Source organism: Terrapene carolina, unplaced genomic scaffold (genome assembly GCF_002925995.2).
Source record: "Terrapene carolina triunguis isolate 2854851 unplaced genomic scaffold, T_m_triunguis-2.0 Scaffold84, whole genome shotgun sequence".
Taxonomy (NCBI): domain Eukaryota; kingdom Metazoa; phylum Chordata; order Testudines; family Emydidae; genus Terrapene; species Terrapene triunguis.
In genome coordinates this window covers 31889011-31900285 of record NW_020664435.1, presented here as the reverse complement: position 1 = coordinate 31900285, position 11275 = coordinate 31889011, and the positions used below count along the sequence as shown (strand labels likewise).

At 41.3% G+C, this 11275-nt stretch overlaps 1 protein-coding gene across 1 annotated transcript in view; it reads right to left on the bottom strand.

Moving 5' to 3' along the window:
- Window positions 1–786: 786 nt before the first annotated feature.
- Window positions 787–11275, bottom strand: part of LOC112120099 (lanosterol 14-alpha demethylase) — a 31742-nt gene continuing 21253 nt past the window's right edge. Inside the window, exons 6-10 of the mRNA XM_024219039.3 lie at window positions 8140–8259; window positions 6557–6752; window positions 5301–5396; window positions 2283–2451; window positions 787–1650 (exon numbers count right to left, since the gene is read on the bottom strand). Of these exons, the coding sequence (XP_024074807.1) occupies window positions 1472–1650; window positions 2283–2451; window positions 5301–5396; window positions 6557–6752; window positions 8140–8259 (760 nt within the window). The 3' untranslated portion in view covers window positions 787–1471. The remainder of the gene's footprint in view (window positions 1651–2282; window positions 2452–5300; window positions 5397–6556; window positions 6753–8139; window positions 8260–11275) is intronic.

Sequence of the window (11275 nt, the reverse complement as noted above, 5' to 3'; positions counted from 1 at the left end):
CCCCCCCCCCCCCCCCCCCCCCCCCCGGAGCATTGCTTTACCGTGTTATATCCGAATTCGTTTTATATTGGGTCGTGTTATATCGAAGTAGCGGTGTACTGTCAGCATCAGACTGGCTTAAGTTCACATTTATCCATTCCTTTATTAAAATTCCACAAGAAGGAAGTTTTAAAGCAGTAAGTAAAAAGAGCTTACTTTTAGAAAAATATAGAAAGTATGGACAGTGTTTTGAGCACAGGAAACTATTTCACAAAGAGTTTATAAATTTTAATGAAAAATTTTCCACCACACAAGTACAACATATAACAGTCCTGAAATAAATGTTACTCATTCCCATGTGAATAGAGTTCGGACAGGCCATGTGGAATTATGGGAGAAGAATCTTATTAATTCACTGTCTCTTCGTGGACAGCTTCAGTCTTTGCCCACATTGCCAAGATTTAATAATAAAGGGCAGCAGAAGGTTTAATATTGATGAGACTATTTTTGTCCCCCAAACAGCAGGCACTTCTAAAAAAAAGTTATATATTACTGCTATACAGTACCCATTCTCCCCTCTACATCATTCTCAACACTACTCTAGTTAATACAGTAGTACACACTAGTTATTTCATTCTTTCTTTAATAAACAATGAACACAGTTAAAGATATATCTAAGAAGTGTAATTTATATGCTTACTCTTAACTATTAATTCTGGATTTGTAAGGTTCTACTGCTAATCTTTGCACTGAAACCAAGACTTCCAAGTGTGACTAATTATTCTGGATGCCTAATTTTCAGAGGGTTCAGCACTTTTTGAAAATCCAGACCCTTCAAAAACTGTCTCAAGATGAGCACCTAAATCACCTGTCACATTTGAAAAATATTGAAAATGTTAAGGTTTTCAAAATTAAAACGCATGGCAATTTTTGGCTCATTCATGAAAGTGCTGAATAGTTCCTTATATAAAAGTGTTTACTTCTGCAAATATAGACAGGGCTGAAAGTCTGCAAAGTGAGCATTTTCCAACTTGTTCACATTAAAATACGCACCAGCATCAGAGAACAGATTCTGTTCCCACTGATGTCCATGAGCTTAGTCTTGCCCATTAAAGTAGCTGAATCAAGGAAAGTAGGTTTTTTAAAGCACCAATTAAAATTTAACCTTGTAAATAAAGATTAGATGTTCACCTTTCTCCCAAGATTTGACCAAACAGTTGAATTCACCTATACCAATATGCAGCATCCACCTTAAAATTGTTACACAAGCAGAAAAGACAGTATTTTTATAATAAAATGTCTGGTTAATTTAGAATGTACAGTACTGTGCCGTATACAACAATTACACATTTTATGGCTAGATTAACCTCACTTTCATAACACTACACATCCAATGGACCAGCTTTTCTATTAACCATTTAATTGTGTCATAACTTATTCAAAAACAGTAATTTTCACAATTTAAATGCAGAAATAATTTTGTCTCCAAAACTTAGTGTGATCGCTTCTTGTATCTGATAACTGGGTTATCAGGTGTGTGAATCATGGTTGTATAGTTTACAGTAGGAAAATATCCATCGATGAGATCAAATTCATATAAACGAAGCAGAGTAGACCAAATAGTCTTAATCTGAACATAAGCAAAGTTTTCTCCAATGCAGCGATGACGGCCTAGAGGAAAACCCACAGAGGAGAATAGTTATTGCACTTCGTAATGCATCTTGAGCTAAAATAAGAGTTAAACAATTTGTTTTAAAATGTACACTACTTTCTTTCACTGTGTTTAAACAACTGTTATGGCACCACTTCAGCAAAGCACTTAAGCGCATACTTAAGACTGATTGACATCAGTAGGACTTAAGCATGTACGTATGTGTTTAACTGCACTGCTGGTTAATGTGATTAGTACATTGTTTTGATTTCAAATCCAACCCTACCTTCACAGCAGCAAATATCTCATACTATCTACAGAACAGAATCTGCTCTATTTCTTGGCAAAAATCTTCATGCTGCTATTTTATCAATGACCTAATGCAGTGGTTCTCAAACTCTGGGTCAGGACCCCAAAGTGGGTCACAACTCGATTTTAATGGGGTTGCCAGAGCCAGCATTAGACTTGCTGAGACCCAGGACTGTAGCCCTAGCTCCAGCCCCACCTGGGGTGGCAGGACTCAGGCTGTGACTCCCGCTCCACCCCCCTTCTGGGGTCATGTAGTAACTGTTGTCAGAAGGGGATCATGGTGCAATGAAGTTTGAGAACCCCTCAGTCCTAATGCAATTTCTTACTGTATCATTTGACTTACCAGCACCAAATGGCACATATGCAAACTTCTCTCCAGCTGTAGGGTTATCTTGGAGGTAACGGTCAGGTTTGAATTCTAAACTTTCTATCCAAGAATCCTTAAGTCTGTGATTAACAGTGGGAGAGACACAAACCTGATGGCCAGGAGGAACAGTATAGCCAGCAACAGTCTACGAGGGGAGGGGGAGGAGAAATAAATAAAAAAAAGTCCTGTTACAAAAAGCAGTTCTCCCTTTTCTCTTCTACAAAAGTTCTCCAAAGTGTCATCCTCAACTTGGCTTATAAAGAGTTGTGATTTTTTTAGCTGAACAATTAGAGCAGTCTAACTGGTTAGACCTCATCTGGAATACTATGTTTAAGTCTCACACCGATGGTCAAGAAAGATGAATTCAGTCAAAACAGGTGCAGAGAAGAGCTATTTGGACGATATGTGGAATGGAAAACCTATTATAAGAGACTATTTGCCAGAGTAAACAAACCAAGCTCTTAAAGGCTGAGAGGAGACAGCTTTAAATAGCTCTTCTCCCTCTTTGGTGTTTACCCTTGGTGTATTTATAAAGGACAATGTTGGCATAAGAACAAATGGATATAAACTGGCCATGAATAAATTTCATCTGGAAATTAGAAGATTTCTACCCATCAGAGGAATGAGGTTCAGGAACAGCTTTCCAATATGAGTAGTGGGAGCAAACAACTTAACTAGTTTTAAGATGCAGCTTGATAAATTTATCAACAGTAGTGTAAGGTGGGGGGGGGGGGTTGTCTGCGGTAGTAGGGGACTAGACTCAATGACCAAAGAGATCCTATGTTCCTAACTAGGTACTGTATTTGGATAAACTGTATGCAAGGTACAGTATTCAGATAATTGCTTATGAACACTGAGTGAGCTCATTTCCCCCGCACAACAAATTCTTCTTTTAAAAAAATAAAATAAAAAAGGTACAGGCTGCACAATAATGATTTTCCAGTTTTGGTGAAAATGTTTCATATTAATCACTATGCCACAGTAAATATACTTTCAAGAATACTTTGCTCCCAAACTGGCATCTTATGTACAGCAAGTTTATTTGGGACACAGTAAGTAAGTGTAGATGTTAAGTAAATATAAAGACAAAACAAGTACTGCCAGCGGAATGCAGTAGAACAGACTTTACAGCAAGACAATGAAGTTATCTGACTGCAGGCTAGGAAATAGGGCCAACTGTGCTTGGGGAGACTGATCAAGACTGACAGAAGTAAAAAAAAGATTAAAAAGAAAAGTATGAAAGGAAAGGAAATGCCACTGTCATCCTTTTTCTTTTAAGTGTTGCACACCATTTTGCAAATCTTCAGAGCTTTTGGTAATTATGCCCCAGGCTTTTTTTTATTACTACTACAGTTTACTCAATCTTTAGATTCTGTTTCACCCAGCCCTCACTGACTGAAGACTAATCTGGAAAGATGCATGTTAGGGTAAAAGATGCTGACATTACTACTGTGCTGGCTCCCTTCCAAAGATGAGCCTGTGACCCTAGCCATGACCATGCATGTCATGTGAGAAAATGTTGAGCTTATTTTCACACACAAAAAGGGAGCTGAAAAAGCCTCCTGTTGAAGGGGTCTCTTACCCACAAATGTTCTGTAGTATCTTTATGTGATATTTTTGTTCATTTAAAGAAAATTTAAATAGGGAAAGACAAGATTAAGAAAATTTGTCAGTTGCATTAGAAGCAATATTGGTCACCCAATCAAGGATAGTAGCCTGAACCTTGAGACATATCTAAAGGGCCACCAAGAGAAAAGTTTAAAGACAAAAAGGGTGGTTGGAGAGAAAAAGCTTTCAGGTTTCTCATGCATGCATACAAAAAGAAACGGAACAGTGTGTTACACAAGAGAAAAAGCTTCCTTTCCTTGGAGTTAAACAAGGTATTTTCAGAGTTAATGAGCCTGTGTTATAGCTCCATCTATTGTTGAACTAGACTGAACTGAAAATAGTATGAGGCAGTAAGGAAAGTATCACTTTTTTCCCCCCCTTAAAATGTTATACATAGTAATATACCTGTGATCACCAGCTTGACTTGTTCATCCCCGATAGAGAGCTTCCAACAGAACTAGACCTCTTAATACCCGCACATGCAAAAAACTTAGCTGCAATAGGTCATTCAAGTGAGCATCCAAACACCACAAACAGTAAAAATAAAAAATAAAAAAACCGTTTAAAAATATATACACACACCCTGTAGAGAGTGGTTTTTTTTAAATTGTTTGTGCCTAAGGGGACAGACAGAGAGGTAATCAGACTGCTTAATATCAGACACACATAGGGCCTCATTTTCAGATAGGCTGAGCACTGACTTCAGCTAATGTGCATTGCAGAAGGATATGTGAGGTATATCGGGTAAGAAAGGCAGGGTACTAACAGGTTAGAAAAACTGCAAATCAAACTAAGACCAAGAGGCGAGAGATGAAAAGTTCACACTAGATAGAAATGTGTTTTCTCCAAAGTACAAAGGAACAAGTGTCAACGTAGGAGACAGAAGGCCCTTCAGGAGGAAGCAAGATTAGTTTACCAACAGAAATACCACAGTACAATAAATAAAGTTAAATATACTAATTTCATGTTCACAAGTGCCAAAAGTAGACAAGTTCCAAGGCAGGGGAAATCCTGATCTTTATGTCCTTAACAGAAAAGTGTATAACAGACCCAAGGCACCAGTGATTTAGCAAGGTACACAATGCCACAACAACAAGTTCTCTGATAAACAGATGATGGCTGCTGACTCCCAAACTCTTCTTCATTTTCCCTAGTCTGACAGGAATAAGCTCAAACCATCACATTCCAGTCCTCCTATGCCCCTGTGCTAATTAGTGTGCAGCTCACTGCACTAATCTCATTGTTGGTGACACATTTGCTAAGTTAAAAAGCTAGTTTGGACTTGCATCCTTTCTGACTGTGTCATTCCCTATCTGCTACAGGGTTACAATTAATTTACATTACAGCCACACCACTGATTTGGATAGAATCAACAAACATGCTCACCTGGGGAGTTCTGGCCATTCTCATCATGGTCATTATAGGAGGTCTAAGCCTTAAAGTTTCTTTTAGACAGCGGTCCAGCATGTTCAGATCCTTCAGCTGCAAATATAGTAAACTTTATCAGTTGCCTTCTGATTTAGGAATATTTAACATTCATAAATCAGTATTTTTCCATTTGAAAAAATCCATGTGATAAGCTGCTCATATTTTAAATACATAATTCCAAATACTGTATATACTCATTCATAAGTCAAATTTTTTTAGTAAAGAAGGGAAGCACCAGAGAAGGGGGTCGGCTTATGAACGGGTACAGAGAGGGAGAGGTGGGACACAGCCCCACCCCCCAACAGAGGGAGCAAGGAGAGGCAGCACAGCCAGCAGAGCCAGAAGGGAAGAGGTGGGGCTAGAGTCACTTCGCTTCTGGCCACCCTGCTCTCCCCCCAGCCTCCGAAGCAGCTGCAGCTCCAGGGCTGGCAGACTGCAGCCGTGCCGCTCAGCCCCACCCGCCCCAGAGCAGGCTGTGGCCACGCTGCCTGGGCGCTGGAGCATGCTGTGGCCACGGCGCCAGGCCTGCCGGAGCAGTTCCAGCCAGGCCAGAGACATCCCAGATAAGGTGGGAAGGGATGGGATGGGGAGAGTGTGGGGGTCCCGGGCTAGGGGTGGGGTCACATGCGGGGTGGTCACAGGGGTTACTCCCCCGACTCCCAGCTTCTCTGCCCCCCCCCCAAAAGTTGCTGTCCCAGCCCATCAGGGTAAGCCGCTGGCACGCCGGGACACTTTGTTTACTTAGTTTTACCTCCGTGCCTGCGGACGCTCGAGGTAAACAAACCATCTCGGCCCACCAGCGGCTTATCCTGATGGCCTGGGAGCCAAAAAGTTTGATGACCCCTGAATTATAGGGTCAGCTTATGAATGGGTCATAAAAATTTTCCACATTTTTACTTATCCATCTTGGTGGGGTCAGCTTATAAACGAACCAGCTTATGATCGAGTATATACGGTATATACTTCACTAGCTACCCTGTTTGTTTCTGCTTCTTCATTTGATTTAAAAAAAGATTCCACTATCCAGGAGGCGATGTTAGAATACAAGTTACCACCAAAACCTGCTTTCATTCACCAAGTTCAAGGATATGAGCATCTAGCATATGTGTGACATAGATGCTGTAATTGTAACAAAGTATTTAAGAGTTTAAACACTTTCATAAATTAACTTTCAGGCTATCTTTAAATTTTTGAAAATGATATAACAAACAAACCTGGTCATAATTTAGGGGCCTCAAGTCTTCTCCACAAACTGCTTTCTGTTCTGCATAGCATTGTTCTTGTATTGATTTGTCTCTAGCTAAAAAGAAGCCAAGCCAAGCACTGGTGGTAGAAGACGTATGCTGGCCTGCTAACAACAATCCAATAAGCATTCCAGCAATCTCATCGTCTGTCAGCGAACGGCCATCCCTAGATTAAGGAAATAAATACATTCTAGCTTTACTTGATTAGGTATCCAGATATAGTGCAATACATCATGTTAAGTGTTTGATTGTAGTTACTTTTAGCTTCAGTTTTTTTCCTTCTTCCAGTTGGGGAACTGCAGAAGCATGTGAAAGAAGAGAGATTGCAATGCAAGGAGCTAGAGAGAAAGTCATCACATGGCTGCCATGAGGGAGAAAAGCAACAGCTATCTGACAGCTGCCTCCAACATTTGGCTAAAAATCTACAATAAATTACCTCCTAACCTTTTGATCTACACTTAAACACAGCTAGTAATGAACCTGGCAAGACCACACCTGAAGTCTGCCATTTGTACATGGAATTTTATGAATCAACAATGCACAGACAGTTCTTTTTCTTTCTACTGAGAACAGAGGTGTGAGAAAGGGTCTGTCAATATATATTTCATGGTAAGAGAAACTGCTGAAAGATTTCAAAAGAGGCTTGAGGGCAACAGAGAAACTGGAGGCATCCAGCAGGGGTACAGTTGAGGAATGAGGCATGCAACAGAGGTACAGTCTAACTCCTGCAGTACATAATGGAAATTAAATTAAAAAACCAACCACCTTAGTTAGTCTACAGAAATTGAGCTCAAGAGGGCTTTTGAAATATGGGACTTGAAGATAAGAAGCCTGGGAAGCTTTCCAGAGATGACTAGAAGACAACTTTACTGGTTTGGGGGGAGACACCAACTGTGGCATATCCTCTCTGGAAGAGACTCCTGATAAAATCTGCATTATGGAAACATTGAGATGACCTCATCTAGTGAGGTTAGAATTCCTTGCCCTAAGGATTGATAAGTAGGTTGGGTAAGTGAGATCGAAAACGAGGCTGTTAGGCTGACTAAGGAGGAAGGGAAGGGAAGGGTTTTGCTTCCTACCCATGTAACATCTTTCTTCTTTATAATTAAGATAAGGAAGCCTAGTTCCCTGAACTTTGCACAGTATTCAGGTGGGGTGTTATGCAAACCATTCATTTTATTTTAGTCTGATTTTTCTTTCCAATTTTAAAATCAATCTTGTTTTTAAGAAATCTACTGTTTGGGTGCTTCACACAGTCTGCACCTAAACAAAGTGAAATCCTTCAGCCTCTAGAGGGAGGTGGCAAAAAGGCCTAAATTTCACCCATTATCCTCATCAACATGGCATGGAAAGAAGTGTTCTCTCCAAAAGCCTATACAAAGCTGCATACAAGGGGAGAAAGCCAAATAACCCAAGGAGGAGATGTGAGGAGGGTGACAAGAGTCATGCGGCAATGACTTGGGAAATTTTGGTAAATGAAGCATACCCTGTTAAAGTACTAAGCACTTCCCCCTTACACTTCTAAATGGCAAACCTTCAACACTTTCACTTACTTATATGTAACATCCAGCAATGTTTGGACCATGTCATCCTCCCTTTCCCCAGATTGACGGCGTTTCCGGATTACTTTATAGAAAATGTTCTTTATTTCTCTGTGTGCTCTGTCTCTACGTCTGTAATTCAAAGCATTTTTATTAGGGTCTGTATATAAAATAAACACACAAAATGCTGTAAATACTTATCAAATGTGCAGAAATTTTCTTTGCAAATAATCAGTGAAAATCCAAAAGACTGTTTAGATAAAATGCCTAAAATACTTATTCATAAAGTTTTCACTAGTCTTTAAAAGGAATATTTCAGTGACATGTCAGTCATTTACTACCCAAATATTATTAACTGGGTCATAGTCATTTCAGATACCATTTTGAGGAGCAGAACAGGCACAGAGCAGATTAGGTATTTGATCTGATAGGTGTAATTGCATCAAGGATTTTGGGGAATATGGAGTGGATAATGTGCATCACAGTACAATGCACGCACCAGAAACACAAAGGAACATAAGACTGGGAAAACTGGTTCAGGTTCCATTGAGCTGATGAGATGGGCCAGAGAGATAGCTGCTTTGTATTACACATGTCCCAACCCACCCTGCAATTAAGCTCAAATCATAACAGTGTTGTTGCCTAAACTGGCCTATACCATAACTCTGTTCATTTATACTAAGTATCCTGTAACACCTTGCATTTGCTAAAGCAAGCATTTGGCATAAGCAGATAGGAAACGTGTCAAAATCGAGATACATTCATGCTATGGCTTAGTGCAAGGGAAGTACCTTCATGGACCAGTACCTGGAATGCTAGTATCCAAAACAAGGATGAGGAAGGAACAGAACAAGAAATATGGGAACTGGGACAAACTAATGGGTTGGATTTTAGTGACATGTAAAGAGATATGTAACTTGTAAAATCATCATATAAATACTACCCAGCTGAAATGTGTAACTCTGTGAGCAAATCTTCTGCATAAGGTGAATGTAACATCACTGCACAAGACAGTTTCCCAGAGACTGGTATCATGGAGAACCTTTTCCCCGTACGACATTATTGTTGGCTTAGAGCAATAAACCTGACTGACATTAGTTATTTGGTCTCTTGAACATATGTCATAACTAACCAAAGTGTGGTCAAGGAGCTGACTATACAATTTCAACAAAAGCATGCACTAAGTCCAGGTTGCTGCCTTCCAAATCTCCTGAATGGAGAGGTTTGCCAGCAAGGCCACAGAGATAGACTGTGCCCTGGTGGAATGTGCTTTCATATTGTTGTGTGGCTACAGATCAGGTAACTGATAACATGTCCAGATACACTATGCAATCCAGTTTGATATTCTCTGTGAAGATATGGCCTGCCCTTTAAGACCCTCTGCACAGGCCAGGAGCAGTCTGGGCAATTTTTGGAAGGATTTAGTGCTGTCCAGGTAGAACAAAATAGCTCTGCGCACTCAAAGGGGATGTAGTTCCTGTTCGATCTGCTGGCATGAAATTTAAGAAAGAATACAGGTAGGTTGATTGAATTCAACGCTAATGAAACTATCAACATCTTGGGCAGGAATCTAGGATGCGGACTCATGGATATTTTGTCCAATTGAATAATGAATACGGTGGTCCTACCATCAGGGGCTGGAGCTCTGACTCTCCAGGCAGAGATAATAGTCAAGAGGAAGGTCATGTTCATTGACAAATAAGGTAAGAAGCATGTGGTCGGAGGCTCAAGGGCGGTGTTACAACCCCAGGGGTCCCCTGGGGAGGCAGATCAGCATTGTATGTTGCTAACCTGTTGCAAGCATTGCAAGGCATTTTGGGACAGGTTAAAGGTATGAGTGTGGAGTGGAAGATTCCTTTGCAGGTTGCGAGAGGCCGAAGGGGGAGAAGAGAACGGGTTAACGCAACGCCTCAGCTCAAATCGGAAGATAGGACGCCGATAGGAAGTCCAAGGTCACTGTGCTCGAATAGATTCTATGCAGCCAAGAAGCCTGTTATCTGGCTCTCACCCACCCCAGCCAACTGTGAGAAAGGAGAACTAAGCTGAGCAGGACTGCAGAGAGTGCAAAAACAAGTGGGACGGTGAAGGCCAGCGAGGGGGAAAAACAAAGTCTCACGTCCCTGAAGCTGGTGTGTTTTGGGAATGCTGAGGAAGCCACAGAAAGCCAGTTTGGACTGGTACAAAGAGCACGAGGAACAGAGGTCCCTGAACGAAATGCCCCCGAAAGAACCCAGGACTTAAAACCCTCCTGAGAGCTGAAGCAAGTTAGAGATCAACAGCGGACCCTGGACGGCTTGTGCACAAGACAGAACTCTCGTCCACCCTTCCCCCCCTCTTCTTCTGATGTTACACCCAGGCTTGGCCAGCCTCGGATCGTACGTGTGAGAGTATGAAAGTGGGTTATGGCTGGGGCACTAACGCTTTCTTTCTTTCCCTGAGTGACGTGGGAGCGTTCCCCGTACTCACCGCTGTTATTTTATTAATAAAGCTTTAAAACTTAGACCTTTGGTGTGCTCCTTCATCTACTCCCCTAATGATCCTGCGGCCTTAGGCCTGATCACCTGATGCCTCAGGCAGATTGGTAACAGAAATCTGTCACAGCGGGGGGAGGGCTTCCATGAGTTATGTGAAGTTCAGGTTGAGATCCCACATTGGAGCCAGATCCCTGACCAGTGGGTAGAGCCTTGCAATGCACTTCAAAACCTCTTCAGTGGGGTAAAACCAAAAATTGGTCAATGAGCAGGTGGATCACAGAGATGACCAGAAAGTGCACCAATATCAAGTTTGGTGAGACACTGGAATGCTTGAGATGCAGCAGGTAATCCAGAATATACTGGATGCTAGCAAGGACATGGGACATCCGATATTACATCACCCAATGTGAGAATCTTATCCATTTGGAGAGAAGTGGACATAGTGGAGCTCTTTCTGCTATTAATATGAATACTCTAAACATCCTGAGAACTGGCTAGCTCTATTGACATCAGCCAGCAAGCATCCACGCTGTCAGGTGAAGGGATGTTCATGTCTTGGTGCAAGGTTGAGCCACTGTTATGAGCAAGGTTGGGAATCATAGGCAGAGAGATAGAAGGCACTACAAAGAGGTTGTAAAGCTCCCTGAACCACATCTTCCTTAGCCAATATAATC